Raw genomic sequence first — 21,592 nt, forward strand, 5'->3', positions numbered from 1 at the left:
TTTATTTCTGTGAGGTCAGTAGTTATGTCTCCTCTTCCATTTCTGATCTTATTTATTTGCATCCTCTCTCTTCTTCTTTTTGTCAATCTTGCTAAAGGCCCATCAATCTTATTGATTTTCTCATAGAACCAACTTCTGGCCTTATTGATTTTCTCTATTGTTTTCATGTTTTCAATTTCATTTATTTCTGCTCTAATCTTTGTTATTTCTTTCCTTTTGCTTGCTTTGGGGTTAGTTTGCTGTTCTTTCTCCAGATCTTCCAAATGGATAGTTAATTCCTGAATTTTTGCCTTTTCTTCTTTTCTGATATAGGCATTTAGGGCAATAAATTTCCCTCTTAGCACTGCCTTTGCTGCGTCCCATAAGTTTTGATATGTTGTATTTTCCTTTTCATTCGCCTCGAGGTATTTGCTAATTTCTCTAGCAATTTCTTCTTTGACCCACTCGTTGTTTAGGAGTGTGTTGTTGAGCCTCCACGTATTTGTGAATTTTCTGGCACTCCGCCTATTATTGATTTCCAACTTCATTCCTTTATGATCCGAGAAAGTGTTGTGTATGATTTCAATCTTTTTAAATTTGTTAAGACTTGCTTTGTGACCCAGCATATGGTCTACCTTTGAGAATGATCCATGAGCACTTGAGAAAAAGGTGTATCCTGCTGTTGTGGGATGTAATGTCCTATAAATGTCTGTTAAAAGTCTAGGTCATTTATAGTAATATTCAGATTCCCTATTTCTTTACTGATCCTCTGTCTAGATGTTCTGTCCATTGATGAGAGTGATGAATTGAAGTCTCCAACTATTATGGTATATGAGTCTATTTCCCTTTTCAGTGTTTGCAGTGTATTCCTCACGTATTTTGGGGCATTTTGGTTTGGTGCGTAAATATTTATGATTGTTATGTCTTCTTGTTTAATTGTTCCTTTTATTAGTATATAGTGTCCTTCTTTGTCTCTTTTAACTGTTTTACATTTGAAGTCTAATTTGTTGGATATTAGTATAGCCACTCCTGCTCTTTTCTGGTTGTTATTTGCATGAAATATCTTTTCCCAACCTTTCACTTTCAACCTATGTTTATCTTTGGGTCTAAGATGTGTTTCCTGTAGACAGCATACAGAAGGATCCTGTTTTTTAATCCATTCTGCCAATCTATGTCTTTTGATTGGGGAATTCAGTCCATTGACAATTGAGTGTTATTACTGTTTGGATAATATTTTCCTCTACCATTTTGCCTTTTGTATTATATATATCATATCTGATTTTCCTTCTTTCTACCTCTCTCTTCTGTCTTTTTGTATCTGACTCTAGTGCTTCCTTTAGTATTTCTTGCAGAGCTGGTCTCTTGGTCACAAATTCTCTCAGTGACTTTTTGTCTGAGAATGTTTTAATTTCTCCCTCACTTTTGAAGGATAATTTTGCTGGATATAGGAGTCTTGGTTGGCAGTTTTTCTCTTTTAGTAATTTAAATATATCATCCCACTGTCTTCTAGCTTCCATGGTTTCTGCTGAGAAATCTACACATAGTCTTATTGGGTTTCCCTTGTATGTGATGGATTGTTTTTCTCTTGCTGCTTTCAAGATCCTCTCTTTCTCTTTGACCTCTGACATTCTAACTAGTAAGTGTCTTGGAGAACGCCTATTTGGGTCTCATCTCTTTGGGATGCGCTGCACTTCTTGGATCTGTAATTTTAGGTCTTTCATAAGAGTTGCGAAATTTTCAGTGATAATTTCTTCCATTAGTTTTTCTCCTCCTTTTCCCTTCTCTTCTCCTTCTGGGACACCCACAACACGTATATTTGTGCGGTTCATATTGTCCTTGAGTTCCCTGATACCCTGTTCAAATTTTTCCATTCTTTTCCCGATAGATTCTGTTTCTTTTTGGAATTCAGATGTTCCATCCTCCAAATCACTAATTCTATCTTCTGTCTCTTTAAATCTATCATTGTAGGTATCCATTGTTTTTTCCATCTTTTCTACTTTATCCTTCACTTCCATAAGTTCTGTGATTTGTTTTTTCAGTTTTTCTATTTCTTCTTTATGTTCAGCCCATGTCCTCTTCATGTCCTCCCTCAATTTATCGATTTCATTTTTGAAGAGGTTTTCCATTTCTGTTCATGAGGTTTTCCATTTCTGTTCGTATATTCAGCATTAGTTGTCTCAGCTCTTGTATCTCATTTGAACTATTGGTTTGTTCCTTTGACTGGGCCATATTCTCAATCTTCTGAGCGTGGACAGTTATCTTCTGCTGCTGGCGTCTGGGCATTTAGTCAGATTTCCCTGGGTGTCGGACCCAACAAGGTTGTAAGATTTTTCTGTGAAATCTCTGGGTTCTGTTTTTCTTATCCTGCCCAGTAGGTGGCGCTCGTGGCACCCGTTTGTCTCAAGTGTTTGGAATGGATCCCCCCCGGTCACCGATCTCCGCGGCCTGGGGATTTCCGATCAAATTCTCTCCATTGGTTCAGGGGCCGCGCGTGGTGGGGGCGTCAGCCGCCGCAGCTTGAGGGGACCCTGTGGCTGGTCGCTGGCTGCAGCGGGCCCGGGGAATTCACCACCGGACCAGGATGTCACCCATGGGGGAGGGGCGTTGGTCACCGGCCGCTGCGGCCTGGGGAAATCCCCACCGGACCAGGAATCCGCCCGCGGGGCGGGGGCACCGCAGCTTGGATAGCCCTCTGATCCGAGACTCGTAGCCGCGGACTCGAAGCCGAGACTCGGAGCCGCCCACAAAAGAGGGGCGCCGGCCGCCTTGGCTTGGGAAACTTGCCTCTCCGAGACTCTCAGCCGGCCCGGGAAGGAGGGAGGGAGGAGCTCCGACCGCCGCAGCTGCCACTGCTCGGGAAATCGCGCGCCGCTCGGGGATCTCACCGCAGCCGAGTCTCGCAATCAGACTAGCCATTCCAGACTGGGGTACGCTGTGTGTCCATTCCCTGCCGTAGCCCCGGGAGCTGTTCTTCACTGTTTCAGTTCACCTAGTAGTTGCTTTGGAGGAGGAGGAATTAAGACACACGTACCTTACTAAGCCGCCATCTTGGACCCTCCCTCCCTGACTGTGTTTGCCATATGCCTTCTCACTTGAGAGAGAAACCCTGAACTTCATCAGCCTTCTTGAACCAAGGTATCTTTTCCTGGATGCCTTTGATTGGACATTTCTATAGACTTGTTGTGATTGGGACATTTTCTCAGCCTTGGAACTGTAAACCAGCAATTTATTAAATTCCCCTTTTTAAAAGCCATTCCATTTCAGGTATGTTGCATTCCAGCAGCTAGCAAACTAGAATAGGGATCATTCAGCACTACCATTTGCGCATGGCTTCTTTCCATCAATGTCACATTGTGAGCCTCATTGGTGTTGCTGTTCTTTCTTGCTAGTGTATACCATCCACTGGGCAAATAGGCCATGACTGGCCCATCCACTGTTGATGGGCATCTGGGAAGACTTCAGTTTTGGCTGCTATGAATAATGCTGCCATGAGCATTTTGGAATACATCTTTCAGTGAACTAATTTCTGTGAGGCATATAACTAGGATTTTGGTTGGCTAGGCTTCTGAGAGTAATATACCACGAAGTGGGTTGGCTTTTAACAATGGAGATTTATTAGCTTATACTTCTGAGGCCATGAAAATGTCCAAATCAAGGCACCATCAAGATGATGCTTTCTTCTCAAAGACTGGCTGCTGGTGATTCTGGACTGGTCTGCCACATGGCAAGGCACATACATCATGGCATCTGCTGGTCTCTTCCTTTTCTTCTGGTTTCTGCTGCTTTTGATTTCTTGTTTATGTGGATTTCTCTCCGCCTGAATTTCATCCTCTTATAAAGGGCTTAGGATTATGACCCACCTTGGGTCACTATATTTTTGAGGCTACTTTTGGTATTTCATAGCATAATTGATGTTTACAACATTCTATAAAAGGCTTCTAAGACTATAATTAACAGTAATATTTTAATATTCTTTCATTAGCAGTAACAAATGTACCACACCAACAATATGGGTCAGTAATATGGGGAGAAAAGAAATATGGGAGGATTGGGGTTTTCTTTTCTTTTATTTATTTTCTGTAGTAATGAAATTGTTCTAAATTTGATCATGGGGCAGTATGCACAACTGTTATGATACTGTGAACCAGTGATTGTATACTTCAGATGGTTTCTATGCTGTGTAAACATATCTCAATAATATTGCATTGAAAAAAAGACCCCTAAGATGAGAGCCTCTCCATTTATCACATGCTGAATTATCTCCTCTGTTCACACCTGAGTTTTCTTCAGCATGTATGACTACAACTACGGTCATGCCTTTTGTCTATTTTAGTAGTTAGTATGATAATTTTCAGATACATAGCACTACATTATTTACTTTGGATTATTGTGTGGGCATTTCTAATGCAAATCTTAAATCACCCTCAACCTCACCCACTGTTACCACTAAAGGGATCTGGGAGATGCAATAATAACAGCTAGTGATTATAAATAGGCAGCACACCTTTTCCATCTGGCCCCACATTACTGCAGGCTAATGAATATTACATCTGACAATTCTAGGCCGTGAATTGCAATAATAGAAATTGGACAATGATACCTGATTTACTGTATCATCAAAATGAGAATAATTGATTAAGAGGGAAAATTAAAATCCTCATAACTAACTTAATATTTCCATAACTACAGATTTTATTATAGATCTGTAGCCTTCTTCTTGACACTTCATATTTTACAAGGAGTAATTTAACAGCTCTGTAACCAAAGTTGGGGTAGAGATTCAAGTAGCTTATATTCTTTTTTATTTTTATGGCAAATCATGATTAACAATTACAGTTGTCTCAAAGATCATATGTGTGTGTGTGTGCATGGGAGCACACGTGGATTTTAGAGCTGGGAATCAAACATTTTATAAAAAACCTTGGAGATAATTTCCTATTGATTGCCGTTGCCTCAACTGAGAACATTTCTTTTAACACTACCTTTAACAGCTGATCATCCAGTAGTAATGCAGCAGGTTTGTGTGTAGGTTTCCTAATCTCTAAGTGAGAGCCTGATTTCACCCACTCCAATCCCATATATGCATTTGGAAGGAGGAAAAAAAGCCCCAGACCAGTAGATAAAAGATGTTTAGCTTAAATCGGCTCTACCACTTACTGGTGTGCAATGACAAGAACACACAGCTTGTCCAAGATCCACTGTTTTCATTTATAAAGTAAGGATAATAACACTTGTGTCCTAGGACTACTCTGCATTCAATAAAATGACACATGGGAAAGTGGGTAAATGGACAGACATGTAAGGTGTTATTAGGACTGTTATCATTATCTTGTATAGAAGACTCTTCCCAAAGGGAAAACATCAACAAACACTGAATCAAAACTAGTCCATGCTATCTCCACACTTGGGCACTGCAAATAACTTCCCCATAAAAGCTGTACTATCAGCATTATACTCATTCACTACAGGTAGACTGGCCCTGGTTATGTTATCTCCTTGTTTTTTAGCCATGTCACTTTTTAATAATGACATTATCTAAAAATTAAGAAAATATAGTTTCTAAAAATACAACTGGAATAGAAAGAAAACTAAAAAAAAAAAAATTGAAGAACAAATTATCTGCTATAAAGGAGATTCTGGCCTATAAATTGTGAAAAAGCAAAGCATTACAAGCAAATTTAATGAAGAGAAATCTTACCTAGACATATCTGGGGGATTTTAACCCTTTAATATATATTTTAAAAGGTATTCTGTAGGAAACCTTGATAAAAGAGCAGCATTAGAATTTGCCATTATCATAATAAAAACAAGATGGTATAAAGCAACATCCACAAAACTGTGAAAGGAAAGGTCTAGGCTCAAAACATCTATCTTCCATCAGATGACTTTCAGGAGTGAAATGCATTCTCTGAGAAACAAAAATTTTAAATATAACATGCAGGTACTATAGGAAATCAAAACAAAGCTTGGAAACAACTGTGCCAATCCTGAAATACAGAGTAAATTATGGCTGGAAAGGACTGGAGGTTTCCATTGAAACCACTAAAATATATAGAAGCAAATATATATGATTGTTCTAAATATGGTTGCAGAATTGTTTGCCTATGTTTTTCTTCTTTCCAAGAGTTAATCTATATTGCTTAAAATGAAATGGAAAGGAAAGACAGAATAAAGTTTATAACCTCAGATTCAATTAACAAAACCAACCGCATATGTTAACTTAGGAAACAAAAGATAAAAGCAATTAGTATTTCATCTTTCCCGAAACAAAAGACAAAAAGTAAAATGCTTCAATGACTTGGGAGTTGGGTAAATGTAGGTTTAGGAATGCATCTGAAAAACTTCAGGATGACTACTAGAATAATTCAAAATGCTCCTTCTAAGCCAGAAGTTATCGGCAAACAAAATGTTCTCAGAAAAAAGAAAGACAGAAAGATTCTTTCCCCTCTACAAGAAAGAAGAAGAGAGTGTGTGTATGTGTGTGTGTTGGGGGGGGTGCGGGGCAGGAGAGGGGGAGAGAGAGAGAGAGAGAGAGAGAAAGAAAGAAAGAAAGAGAAAAAGAAAAAGAACAAAAAAGAAACAAAATATTAAAGGCAGAAAACAGTTGGCCTATGTACAATTCATATAATAATTATAACAATAATGCATGTCAATTAAACTGTTATCAGGTGGGAAAAACCTCTTAGACTAGATAGGAGTTTATTTTTAAGACAATGATATTCTTCTCACAAAAAGCATACCTAAATAAAATGACATGAAAGGCTAAAGATAATAGACTAGGCAATAATATTTTATTACTATTCAAAAAGAAAAAGAATTTTAGTTCAGCACTTAATATGAGACAAGGCAGAAGCCAAGGGAAAATAAAGGACAAAGTGTTCTCTAACTAAAGAACCTGTTACATAAACGCATAACGGTCACAAACCTGCATCGAATAATTTAATATCAGGTTAATATTTTTGAAGAATTTTAACAACATGAGAAATTGCTTATAATATTTTAGAGAAAAACAAGTCAGACATTCATGGAAAAATATGTATGTAAAGACACATGGAAAAAACCTGGAAAAAATGAGACAGATTTCATGTATATCACTTTGTGATGGGATTATGAATGCTTTTAATATATATTTTAAATGCTTCTCTATATTTTTCAAATTTTTAATATGGAGTATGGATTAATTTGATAATCAAATGGTATTAACTTACAAGATACATGATAATATTTCTGTTTTTGAAAAGAATGGATTTTCTTTGTCTATATTTCACCTCCATTTTGGTTTTCAGGGTGACTTTTAAATGACCAGATATCTTGTCCTCCCCTTAATAGCTATAATCTTATTCTCATGCAGAAATAAACCAAAACCTTTCTGCTTTTATCATAACAAGGAAATAGTTCCTATGACCTTGGCAATTTATGCAATTTGGAACATCCTTAGAATGTGTCAAAGAATACAGTATCTATAGTCTCTATAAAGTTAAGCACACCAGATGCAATTTTCTTCCTTAAATAAGAATTCGGAGAAAAACCTGAATTCTCATATATCATTATTCCCTAGTTCAGTAAAATCACACCTGCACATTAACCTTCAAGAATTTTATAGTAATGGATTAAAAGTGCTTTATAGACTTGGGACTGATTGATGCTTTTACTAAATTGTGTAATTAGTCATGTCATTTTGAGAATCAAAAGTGCTCTTTAAAGTCAGATGCTCGATCTTTTTTCTTTTACTTATTAAAGTAAAAACACGCTTCCAAGTTTATTTTTAAATTTGCACCCAGTTCAATTTTACTATATGGTAACATTAAGTCAAGCAGAATGACAGGCCAAAAGATGAAGGAAGGCGTCAGACAAATGTGAACACCTGTCATTGAGGTACTCTCCTGGCACAAGAGAAGTTTTAATCACAGGTGACAATGAATTAAGAAGTGCTGCACAAAATAAAATTAAAACCATGTTTTTAGGAATCCTTTTGAATAGAGTACTAGAGCCAGCCATTATAAATTAATAAAACTTTCAGAACCAAAAAGTCATCTTAAAAATATTAACTTCACTAATTTTATTTATTTTGGTACCTAACTCAAATAAATTACATCCTATTACTTGAATTACTATTTGAGGGAGACAGAAAAGTTTTTAAAATATGTTAGAAAAGCATGGTTGATTGGAAAACAATTTATTCTTTCTCTGTGATAATAAATTTTTTCTCTCTACTAAAATAAAAAAATGAGTAAAAGGGTATGATTTTACAAAGACAAAGCACAAAGAAAGACATAACGGATGAGAGAAGTCAACACATTTTTGGATATGGGAAATGAATAAGCTGAGCTCTAAGAGTCTGCAGAGAGGAAACTGCCAACAAAAAGTGTCAGGAAAAGCTTGGAAGGGTCTTCCCAGCTGGATGTGACCTAACCAGCAGAGAAATCTACTAAGGACAGCAGATGGGTCAGTCCTTAATGTATGGCTGGTTCCTGCCTGATCACCTTTCCAAGAGGCCCATGAATTCACAAGCTCAAAGCATGCACATAAAGGTTCCTATCAGTTTTTTGGTACCTGCCTCTCAAAAATGAACAGAGGGAAAGACTCCCAGGACTTCAGACATTCTTTTACTATGATGGAAAGAAATCAACCAACTGAACCAAATACCAAAACAAACACGAAGTTCTTGGGATAAACAGAGCCAACTCAGGCAGTGAGCACAAAACAACACAAAGCTTTAACTTTAATAAAGCTATGAAAAGATACATAATCATTCTAAAAAGAACAGGATGCAGTTTAAAAATCAGAACATAAGGACATGTTTTCAGAAGTGGGAAAAATCATAGCACAATTAAAAACTTCAATGAAAGGATTGGAAGACAAACTTGAGGCTATTTCCCAAACAATAGAGCAAAACGATGAAGATTTTGAAGCTAGGAGAGAAAACCAAAGCCTTGATCCAGGAAAGCAAAGAGAATGAACAGAGCAGAGGATATTATTAAAGAAATAATGTGAGAACATTTCCCAGGAATGAGAGATGTGTTTGTAGATTTTAAAAGCCCATCAAGAGTCTGGAGAAACGAATGAAAAAAGGGGCTGACTCAAGGCCCACGGTTATGGGTTATGGAATTTCAGAACACCAGGAATCTAGATACTTCTAAACATTTCTGGGGGCAAGGGAGAAAGGGTTACAATTCTTGGCAGGGGAAAGGAGGGGGGAGGAGAACAATCGTTTTACGGCTTGGAATTTGAATGGCAACAGACTTTTCAACAAGAAAAAAGTAAATTTAAGGAACATGGAGCAAGACCTGCAATATTTTGTAGCAAAAACCTTTCCAAGTGGAATTCCACCCATGACTAAATTTACTTTTAAGGTTGAGGAGAGATTAGGGATATTTTATTTAGTTTTTGTTGTTGTTGTTGTTGTTTTCACATGGGCAGGCCCCGGAAATCGAACCCGGGTCTCTGGCATGGCAGACGAGAACTCTGCTTGCTGAGTCACCATGGCCTGCTCAGGGATATTTTAGATATACCCAAGAGACTACCTTCCATGAACTCTATCAAAAGGAGAAATAAACCAGAGAAGAGAACACTAGAGTCTAGGAAACAGGGGATCTAACAGAAAGGAGGCAAAGGGAATTCCCAGGAGGCTGGTAAATCCCAGGAAGGCACAGCACAGCAGGTCAGGAGAGAAACCAGTTCAGGTTGGGGGAAGAGGACCTAAGATGGCTCAGGTGGGGTGGGAGTGGTTCATTGATGGGCCTCTTCTGACAGCACTGAAAAGGTCTTTAGACAGAGAGACCTTAGCAAAGGCAGTCTTAGCCTACTGCAGATGCTAAGAGAAGTTAAAGACCAGATAGAAGAGTTTGTTTTCCTAGGTCCCAATGTAATGCAACCAGGGAGTGTTGATTAAAAATCAACCCAACAGGCAGCAGGATGACTGGAGGAAATACGTTCCTAGAAGAGGAAAGGTTACTTCTGAGGATGTCAAGAGAAAAGATTAAAAAAAACCCAACCCCCCCCCCAAAAAAAAACCCAGGAAGGGTTGTTGCAGAGTTCAGTAAAATTACTTATGTGCCATCTTGTATAAATTGATAGAAAACTTTTTAAAGTATAGAAAAGGACAATGAAGAAAAGAAAAACAACCAATAATTGCATCTCTCAGACAATCCCCTACTATTAAAAATTTTTAATATTCACATATGGTAAAATAATGCAAAAAATACATAGAAGTAAAAAAGAAAAGTAAAAGGCTATCCTTCCTCAACCTTAGCCCCTCTACCAAAGGAAGCTACTGTCATCCTTACAGAAAAAAGAAGAAGGACAAGAGGGAAGGGGAGGGAGAGGGAGAGGAGAGGGGGGAGGGAAAGGGAGGGGTGGGAAGGAGAATGAAGCACACGCTATTATATCAGTACATCTTTCTTTAAGAAAATAAGATATTTCTCAATAATAAATGCTCACGCACATTGCCTCTATTTAGAAGTTTTTCTTTTCCTTGACAATGTCTGAATGACATTATATCTACTGTGTCTTAAATGAAGTTTTAAAATACTTCACTGTGAAACTGTCTGGACTCAGAACTCTTTTGGCTGGTGATGGGGGAACTGGAGGGAGAGACTGGAATGCAATGATACGCAGCAGCTCTCTCTTTCTTTCGTGACAATCAGCGGTAAACGATTTTGTTTTGTCTTCAATAATGGCCATATGAGGAACTTACAGTATATCCTAAAAACAGTTTCAAATTAATTCACAGTTTTCCAAATTGCCTGTTTATATCATTCTTTTGATTTTTTTCAGTTTATCACTAATTTCAGGTATTTGTAATTTCTCCCTTTTTGCTCACATGATTAGACAAGCTGGTGGTACATAAGCAGTAATGCTATTTATAAAGAACCAACACTTGGATACTCTTAACAGTTTACTGTTTTTTTGTGTTGGAGTTCATTTAGCTTTTTTCTGATATTTTCTTCTTTTTCCTACTCACTTTTAAAAAATCTTTTTTACATTTTGAGTTGAATTAGCTTGTTTTCATTCTTTCTGTGCAGTATTTACCTCTGAACATGTACAGAGTGATATCCCGTAAGTTTATATGTAAAATAACATCTCATTATATCTAAGTCTAGGTTTTCTGAGATTCAGGTTTGAGTTCTCCCTTAACCTTAGCACTATTTAAGTTATATTTGTGAATGGTTACTTCCTTCAAAATTTCTTGTTTGGTGCATTTTGATCAGAGAATGGGTCTGAACTGTTTTGGTTTTGAATATTTATTAAGCAGTTTGTAGCCTAAGGGTCAAGTTTTGAAAAGGGCTTTTAAGTAGGGATATTCTGTTTTCAGCATGATATATACACTATATCTTTCAGTCAATTTTCTTTCAAATCATATTATTCAGATTCTCTACATCCTTACTTCTGTTTTGCTATGATGTCTGACATGGATGAGTTAGTCTCCTAACATTATTGATTCCCTTCCTATTTCTTGCAGTTACGGTTTCAGGAGTCAATAAAGATTTGTGCCTATTTAAATCTCATCAGAGAATTTACTCTTTTCTACATCAAAGAGCTCCCATTTATAGATGAGGACACTAAAGTTAAGAATGGTGAGGCACATTATGCTGAGTGAGTCTAGCCAAAAACTAAAGGACAAATACTGTATGGGCCCACTGATGTGAACCGACATTCGAGAATAAACTTGGAATATGTCATTGGTAACAGAGACCAGCAGGAGTTAGAAACAGGGTAAGATAATGGGTAATCAGAGCTGAAGGGATACAGACTGTGCAACAGGACTAGATACAAAAACTCAAAAATGGACAGCACAATAATACCTAATTGTAATGTAATTACGTTAAAACACTGAATGAAGCTGCATCTGAGCTATAGTTTTTTGTTTGTTTGTTTGTGTCTTTTGTTTTTTTCTTTTTCCTTTTTATATATATATATATATATTTATTTATTATTATTATTATTTTTTATTTTTTTCTCTATATTAACATTCTATATCTTTTTCTGTTGTTTTGCTAGTTCTTTTCCTAAATTGATGCAAATGTACTAAGAAATGATGATCATACATCTATGTGATGATATTAAGAATTACTGATTGCATATGTAGAATGGAATGATTTCTAAATGTTGTGTTAATTTCTTTTTTTTTTTAATTAATAAAAAAAAAAAAAAGAATGGTGAGGCACCCAGATGAGAATTACATAGGGGCATGTCTGGAAGTCCAACTTGGGACATTCTGAAGTCTTGCACATGAATAGACAGACACACACACAAATAGGTGCACAGACCTGAAAAGAAAGACATTTGAAATAATTTCCTTCAGTATTTTGGGGATGACAAAATGATTTCCAAAGAGTCATGAATCGAGACTGAAGGCAATGCTATAAGCATCCATGAAGCGCACCCCAAAACATCTCAGATGCGTCTGTCACCCCACTTCTGAACCGTGATTTCCCCTTTTCACTATGCTCCAAACGAGTGGCTCCCACCCCCTCCTTGCCTGAGCAACAGGACCAGAAGTCCTGAGGCTGTAACAGGACCTGGTTTTCTATGTAAAAAATGTAATTGTAATAATTAGCTCCTAAATAAATCACCTTTGGATGCATTATAAAACAAAGATGGCAGATGACAACTTGTGGAGTCTGTTCTACTCAAAACAAACAACTTCATGTCTGAACCTGAACTCTCGCTCAACAGTAAGTTTCCATCTTGTAGTTCCAATATTGTCACGTTTAAAGATTTCCATGTTAACAAATATACCTACCGCATTTTAGTAACTATGTAAATTCATTCAAATAAAATGTAAATTGTGATTATTGTGTGCCAAATGCCCTCTTTTCATACAAATAGGAACTGATGCAATTCCTTTCAAATAATGGTGGTTTATGATGATTCTCTACGAACTCCAAAGAGTTTTGATTATTATTGTTAGCTTCTTGACTATTTAAATGAGAACTAATGTAAATCTGTCTGAAAGTATCCCAAAAGGACACTAAGAAATATTTAAATATGACAATATTGGGACTGATCTATTGAAACAATGTATTATTTTCAAATGTCTCCAGCCTTATTCTGATGTCATAATTCTCCTTGTCAGCTGTCCAAAATAAGAAGCTGAGAATTTATTTTAGGAAGGCTGCGTCTTCCTTTCAATATCAGAATCAGAAATTCTGACATTAAAATGGTAAGAATACCCTTCATTACTTGTAAACACTTCACTGCCTGAGAGCATTTAACAGAAAATCTGCAGGAACAACTACCTTCGTTACAGCAGAGAATTATATGTTTTCCCGAAGGCTTTTGAAAACAGAAGTTGATTGTGTTGTTTTATAAAGGCTTAGTGAAACTGGAGGATTTTCCATTTTTGTTTTGTTTTTAAATGTAGGAATATTTGCCTAAAAATCTTCTGGACTAGAGACTCCAAAAATCATCCTAGAGAATGATGCCTCTTTAGTAAAGGTACATATCTAGGAAAAAGAGAAAAAATATACTTTTCTTATGGAATATGTGATTATTACAAATTTAAGTTCTTCAAGAAACTCAGGCTAGAGATGATTATAATAGTACATCTAGGGTTCTGGGAGAATGGAATGACATTTAAAATCCTAATTTCATGCTTACCATCTTCTTGACACCTAAGAATAAATGTGTAATGACAACCTGGGATGTGTTCTGGCAAATTTCTAGCAGGCATGTCTGTGTGTCTGTGTGTGTGTATATAGTATTCTCAACAGATACTACCAAAGAAAAGTACTGAAGAACAATATTTCAGAGCTGTGTAAATTTAGACTACAATAAGAGAAAGAAGAAAACAAACCCCAGAGATTAAGGATGATAATGGAACAACTTTCATACAGTTAATTATAAGAGAATTTAAATAATTTCTTAAGTCATACACACAATCATATTAGTAAACTTACTAACTTAGTAAGTGGTATTCAGAATGAGATGACTGAGAGTGAATCAAATAACGGTTTACAGAGAAAGTAATATAGTAAATGTAAATGAATACAGTCATTGAATCAGCGACTCCAGCAACTTAATACTAAACTTTGTAAAGACAGACCTATCTCTGGAAATGATTAAACAACTAAAGCAAGAGAGAGGAATGTTCAGGGCCTACCAGGGCTAACTTGCTATTGTCTAGGATTCCCACTCTCGAACAGCTGCCTACAGTCTACACTGGCCCACCCAGAAATCTGTTCTCATCTGCCACACTTCCCTCCACTGGTGAGTGAGGACTTGTTTACCTGATGGTTTAAATGCCTGATAAATCATGTAAAAAACCAGGTTTCAGAAACTTTCTAGAGAGATGCTAACTGCAGATACTCTTTTCTTTTCTTCCATTTCTGAGATGTGGGAATCCTTGCCCGACCGCGTCCAGCCTCGTCAAGAGCCAGGAGGCAGGTGCAAAGGCGTCACCCGAGCACATGGAAACGTGTGAGGTCTGGAGACAGGGTGTCGTCTCACGCCTTTCAATTCCGGTGTTTTTTCTAACTTCATAAACTGCCTTTCCTTAAACCCGTCTTTCTCTTTTTACAAACTTCTAGTTCCCTCAGAAGTTCTGACGCTAACATTTTTTTAAAGGCTACTTGGTTAGAATTATGTCAAATATTCTTCACATTATTCATAATTACATAATACAAAGGAAAACAACAACCAGACAGCACCTCTACCACACTGGACAGCAGAGTTCAGGGAAGCTGCAGGAACTGCGGGTCCTTCCTGTTGTGACCCTCTTCACAACCCTCTCGGGAACCCCCAGGAAAAGGTATCTGGGTATGTGTTGAACCAAGCACTGTGTCGACTCCATTTTTCCTTTTATTTAATATTGCTGTTTGCCTCTCCTCCCTTCACTGCTGTGAAATACTGAAGGTGGGGAAGCCAGTCCACCGTGAGGAAGGGTCTCCACTTCCTCAGGCCTTAGGGTGCTGCCCCGGGGTGGCGTGTGCTACTTCAGAGCCGCCCCGCAGGCGGGATGGTGAATGCCATCCAAGCAACAGATGAACCCAAATGCGAGGCCTGGAAGAAGCTGGTCTGGCTAACCAGAAGGATAACAATCCAACTTTCTTTCCAAACTCTGATCTAGTTCTTTTACCCCGAAGTAGCTGCCACTTGAAAACTGACAGTGAGAAGGCCAAGCATCCTGCGGGCCCTGAGCCCACCCCAGAGGCCTTGCTGAGCCGCCGGGGCGTCCTGCGCCCGCGCTGTCCAATGCAGCCACGAGCACGTGAGATGCAGCTAGTGAGACGGAGGAACTGAAATTTTACTTTTATGTAATTTTAATGAATGTGAATTTGAACAGACCCATGGGACAAGTGGCTATATACCAGACACAGCAGCTCTGAATTTTTTTTAAACATCACAGGAAAAGTCCTAGGCAGATTCTCAGTCATCAGTAGCCCTAGTGATGTCTGGACGTGGCTCCAACAATCCAGCAGAATCTTCGCTAGTGCAGGCCACCCTGAGTCCGACTGCCACCCCCATCTCCCTCCCTGCACAACACCAGGGTATCTCTGCTGGGTCCAGCTCTACCTACATCACCCACGAGTCCTGCAGATTTGCAAAAGGAACCTATGTGCCTGAATGTATTTATTTCCTTTTTTTAATAGATCCACTGGTATATTATTTTAAGTGTTGATATTATATTTAGACATATAACATTATATTCACATATGCTATCTGTGAGTGCTCAACATTATTCTTATAGTAATGTGCATTGATTCATTCAGAGTGGCTTTAACCACTGGTTTCTAGGATTGCAACCACCGGATCAAACAAGGACCTGCCTTGGGTCCTACCTTATTCAAACAAACATTTTCTTACTTTAGATCATATATGACTTATTATTTTTCTTTATACTTACATTTATATAGATAAGATGCATGTTTTATATATTTATGCATTCTGACCAACTCAACATCAATTGCACTCAGTTTTAATTTACGTATTCTATTACTCGATCACCAATGTGAATAATTCATTTCTACATTATTTTAGCAATTGACTGGGGTAGAAAAAGCAGTATTCTGCAATATGTCACACTTTTTCTTTTCTATTCTTTCACAGAATTACCTTCCCTCAAAATTAGTAAGCGAAAAAGAAAAAGAAGGGCAATGTGGAAACAAGAGGGGCAAAAGCAAGAGGCTCTAGAATTTCTCTACAAGAAAGCAAGACTTGGCAGTTGTGAGAAGAAAATTTGGGGACTGGAGGCGGACGTCAGATGGTTGGTGTAGATGAGGATGTACAGAGATGCTGGGCAGTGTGCGGGTCTGGAGATGCTGTGGGAGTCCAAGGCCCTGGGAAGGACAGAGGCAGGCAGGCAGCAGGGATGCTGAGGAGGGACACAGGGGCCAGAAAAGGGAGAGTGACCAGGAGGAGACAGGCTCCAAGAGAGTCACTGATGATGCCATGCACAGCTGCTACCCTGCACGCTGCTCTAACTCATACCTGAAGTAATTTTAATAAGATAAAACTTTACCTGTGGTGTCCTGAGTAACGTGGGCCACGGATATGGCCTATTCCTCGGCACCCTGGGGTAGGACAAACAGCTTGACCAGGAAGGGTTTTCTCATCATGTGCTCCTTTAGAAGTAAAAAAGAAGAGACTTGAAAACACCCTCAGGAAAAAAGAACTGGAAAGACTGAAATAAGTCAATGATTTGAAACTTGACAAATTAAAAACAAACTACCACCAAAAATCATTTACTGAGTCCTTGCGATGTTATATAAAATGATTTGGACAGAAAATATCAGCACTATGGCATATAACACTAGCAGCACCTAATATCAGAGTCAAAGGGAAATGGGCAGTTGTGCTGGGATGAATCTGTTCTGTACTCCAGAAAAGCCATGTTTTTCTAATCCAATCTTGTGGGGGCAGACCTGTTGTTGGGTCAGAACTTTTGAACTTTTTGGAGATTGCCCAATCAGGCTGAGTTTTAATCTGTTTACTGGAGTCCTTTAAGAGGGAGGGATTTTGGAGAAAGCTCAGATGCTTGGAGAGCTGATACAGAGAGCAGAGAGATGAAACCAAGCAACAGACACTTAGAGACAGAAAAGGGTCCTTGGGAGATGCTGAGCTAAGAGGTGAAATCCAGAGTTTGCGCTGGAGAAGCTAAGAGAGAACCCTGGAATCAGAAATCGAAACCAGAAGCCAGGAGAGAAGGTTAGCAGACATCACTATGTGCCTTTCATGTAAAACTCCAGAGGCCATCAGTCTTTCTTGAGTGAAGGTTGTTGTTGATGCCTTAATTGGGACATTTTCATGGCCTTAGAACTGTAAATTTCTAAGAATTTAAAATTCTTAAAAATTTAAATTCTTTTAAATTCTTTTAAATTTTCTGATAAATCTCCTTTGTAAAAGCCAATCTATTTCTGGTATATTGCATTCTGGCAGCTTTAGCAACCCAAAACAACAGGCATTGAAGACATTAAAAATAAAAAGCAGATACGAGACCATTTACTTAGTTTTCTCAGAGACTAATAGGTGCAAAGGGAACACAGTGGGCGCTGAGTCCATGAGTCCTGGAGGTCTGAGTGGTGGCTCCCCAGGGAAGCCCCACCCATCCAGAGCAAGGCTTCTCAAAATGCTGGAAAGAAGCTGAGCCAGCAAACAGGGTCTGCTGTGGACAGTGGGCACTGTCTGCCCAAAGCTTACCCAAGGAGTATAAAGAATGACCTGGCCCATGCCAGGCTGTAGCATGCTGTGCTGTGCTCAACTAAGCCACATCACACCGGGCTATACTATATGCTCTACTTTCCTGTGCTACATGATACCATATGCCATACCGTAGCATATATGCTGTGCTAGGTTCTTTTATGCTGTACCATACTGCACTGCACTATTCTGCCCTATAGAATACTGCACTATACTATATCATGTCATACATACTACTCTACACTAAATATTCTATTCTGTGCTGTGCTGTGCAATGTTATGCTATACCATACCATACTATTACTACACTACATTATACTACACTACACTATACTGTGCTCTGTCCTGACAACTTCATGCCAGAGATGAGTTCTATCAGTCCTAAGAGGCAAAAATGGTCAGGACTGAAACTCCCAGGCCCCATTCTGAGATTTCCTCAGGTCTCCCCCACCTTCACCACAAGCAGAGAAAAGCTACTAAAGTGCTTGTGGATCTTGTACTCCTGTGGATCTTGTTTCCCTGACAATCCTGCAACTTCCTTCTTTCTCCTCAACTCTCAGATCTCCATTTCTGGCTCAACAAACTCCCTATGTCCTCTTCGTTTCAGAATTTTCTCCATCTCCTGGCTCTAATCTAAATCTGGCTGCTGGTTGAAGACATGCCTCTTGCAAGTCCTCTTAAGGAGAAATGGTTCGTCTTCTCACACTGCATGCCCTCAAGATCGGGAGAGAGGTCAGTGCCCTTGTTTCTTCCCAGCACTCTTTTAGCCCATACCTCTTTCACACTCTTTTAGAAGCCCTGCTCTTCTCAAGCTAATGGTACTGGGCTCCAATCCATCTGCCTGTTATCACCGTATCATTCATCCACGGCTTTGGCCCCAGCACACTGCCCTTCATTGGGTTCCTCCTGACCCCACTACCCCCAGGGCAGCACCTGTACAGTCAGCCCATCCCATACAATGCCCCGCAGATCAGAAACCACCTCACCTCCAGCGGCCCCTTTCCCCAGACTGTCTTGGCCATACACCCAAAGGATACTCTCTGGATCTTTTCACTACCCCAAATGGCACTGCTTCAAAAATCACTCATCAAGTGCCCCATCTGACCCCAAATTCATGACCTTTCGGACTCTTCAATCAGGTACCCAATGCAGTGGTCTCCAACATCAATGGAACTCCTGAGACAAATTCCCCTTCTGTTCCCATCTTCAGCCCCTTCTCATTAAGATGCCCTTCCTTCATCTAACTTAGATTCTATCAACCTTTATTTGATCCTCTATTGCAAATGACCTAAACTTCCTTAGTTGTCTGACTTTTTATCAGACTGGCTTCTCAGTGTTTTGCACAACAAGGTACTGCTGGAGAAAAACCATCACATGAGAGTACAATCTTAGTATTACCAAAATGCCTGTCTTCAACATCACCTGATCCCTTCTATACTCCCAAAACTCCACTGTCCCCCAACCCTTGGGCTTTCAGCAGTTGACCACACCTCCGCAGATGAAACATGTGCCAGTGGACAGGAACTCTGCCAGCTGCCTGGTCCTCACCTACCCTGCCACCCTCCCTCATGCCTCGCTCCTCTCATTATTTGCCATATCAGCCTAGTGAGCATTCTCCCCTCTCCAAAGCAAGCCTTCTACCACCACATAGAGTGTGTATCTCATTCATTTCCTACTCTCCAGAATCTTTAGGCTGTCAGTCTAATCATTGCCTGACTATTGAATTCATCCTAAGAACATTCAAATATACTCTGTTTCCCCCATCATAAAAAGAAATAAACAAAAGCAAAACCAAATCAAAACCACTCCTTGGAACCCACATTCCCTTTAGCCGTGGTCTGCTCTTCTATTCTTCATTGTGAAGCTTCTCAAGGAAGGTATCTATACTTCCCCACTTCTCAAACCACTTCAGTCTATCTTCTCAGGTCACTAGTGAATTCTACATATTAAGTGCAACATGAATCACACTGTGTTTTGGTAATAATAATCACAGTTGGTTATTTCCATCTGAAATTGCCCTCGTCCAGTGGATTGGTGACACCACATTCTTATAGTTTCCCTTCTGCACACTGTCATTCTTTTGTAGTAGTCCCTTGCTAGATTCTCCTCCAGCCAACCTCAAAATATCAGAGAACCTCAAGATCTAAGACTTCTACTTTTATAGCTTAATTTGCCGACTATATGCTATAGATGCTCAGAGAGCATAGCCCAGATTTTCTTTATGTTCTAGACCAATACATCCAACTTTCCACTCAACACCTCAACTGGAATGTCTTAAAGGTATTTCAAACTCAATATGTTCAAAATTGAACTCATCTTGTCCCCCTAACTTTTTCTTCCTCTAGAACTGCTCATCTTAAGAAACTGCATCACTCTCTATGCCAGAAACCTTGATGTCATCCTTGACATCCTCCTCCTTCATTTCTCTCCACCCCTCTTCCAAATCAATCTGCATACTCTCAAAAACTTCTTTAACCTGCCGATTTCTCTTCATCACCACTTTGGCCAGCCTAATCCAAGTCATAATCATCTCTTGCTTGGAAAATTGCAAGGGCCATTCTTTTTTCATAGAGTCTATCCTCCATCCTGCAACCATAGTGATAGTTTCAAAATGTAAATCTAATCATATCACTTTTCTGCTTAACATCCCTCAATTGTTTCTCATTACTTTTAGAACTAAGTCCAATATCTTTAGTCGGGCCTACTGTGATCTGGCTCTGGTATACCTTTTCAGGCATATCTCACTTGATTTTCTTCCTTATACAATACTCTTTGTCCATACTGGCCTTTTCCTGTTCCTTGAACCTGTGGGGTTCTTTCTCAACTCAAAGCATTTGCATATGCTGGAGTAAGTTTCCCATCAGTTAGCCTGGATAAGTCCTACTTAGCTTTCAGGTCACCACTTTTATTTTACTTCCTCAGACTAACTCTAAAGAGGAGGTAAGGTCTCCATTCTATATAGCACTTACGTTGACTACAAATTAATTGTTAAATGTCTAGCTCTGTAAGTTGCAGGCCTACGTCATTTCACCATTATGTCATTATGTACCTAGCCTAACACATAGTTGGTGATCAGTAAATGCTTATTGAATGAATACATAAGTATTCCATGGTTCATCCCTTGAGATACTCATAGTCTAGAAAATAGGCCAATGCATAAACCAAAAAATTGCACTACTGTGTGATTATTGTTGCATGAAAATAGTGTTGAGACTAGGTTCCAAAGTGTGCTGACATCAATAGAAATATTCAATCTTCAAATATATTTTCATTCTTTCCTTGTTAGAACTGTAAGGAGAGGAATGACCTCAACTCAGGAGAAGGCTTATTATTACATTAAGAACCATAGCAAAAGTCATAACAAAGAAGGAATCAAGAAGAACGTGTGAGAAAATGTACTAAACCTAACAATTTCCTCATTAAGTTTTCTGTGATGAAGCGTAATGGGTTGGTTCAATGGTGAATTAAGATAGAGAGCCAGCCCCTGGAGAAAAGAAACCTGTAAATTCTATCACGGTTCATATTATTGTACTAGGATCAAAGGACCTGTGATTAAATTAGAAGTTTTCTCTAGAAAATAATTGAGTTTTTGCCAAGAATATCTCACTTGCAATTTGGACATTAAGAGAATTAAGTCTCAAGAAAATATGTTTTAAACTCAAAGCGCTCTTCTTAAGAGAAACCATATTTGGCCAAAATACCCTTTTTGACCTTCTTTGTACCAAATTCAACCTGAAATTATCTCCCTACTTTATTTTCATATCACCCATCTCCCTTCACTAGTATAAAGGCATTCTTGTTAACTAACTTGCTTGCCATTGTATCCCAGCACCTACTACAACAGTGATTGGCAGATAATACTCAGTAAATATTTAATATATAAATATATAATGACAATAGCAATTAACACTGGGAAGCAAAGCATTTGTGTATATATTATTTTGGTAGATCTTCACCACAAAGCTGTTTTATA

General features: G+C 38.7%; 1 protein-coding gene across 20 annotated transcripts in view; it reads right to left on the reverse strand.

Moving 5' to 3' along the window:
- L3MBTL4 (L3MBTL histone methyl-lysine binding protein 4) overlaps positions 1-21,592 on the reverse strand; it is a 497,842-nt gene that overhangs the window by 204,103 nt on the left and 272,147 nt on the right. For all 20 annotated transcript variants that reach the window (XR_013165276.1, XM_077135929.1, XM_077135928.1 and 17 more), the window contains one exon: positions 16,442-16,544. Coding sequence is in view for 19 of the 20 variants with exons in the window: in XM_077135929.1 (XP_076992044.1) it covers positions 16,442-16,544 (103 nt within the window). In the remaining variant the exon portion in view is untranslated. The remainder of the gene's footprint in view (positions 1-16,441; positions 16,545-21,592) is intronic.

The sequence above is a fragment of the Tamandua tetradactyla genome, chromosome 18, assembly GCF_023851605.1.
Source record: "Tamandua tetradactyla isolate mTamTet1 chromosome 18, mTamTet1.pri, whole genome shotgun sequence".
Classification (NCBI taxonomy): domain Eukaryota; kingdom Metazoa; phylum Chordata; class Mammalia; order Pilosa; family Myrmecophagidae; genus Tamandua; species Tamandua tetradactyla.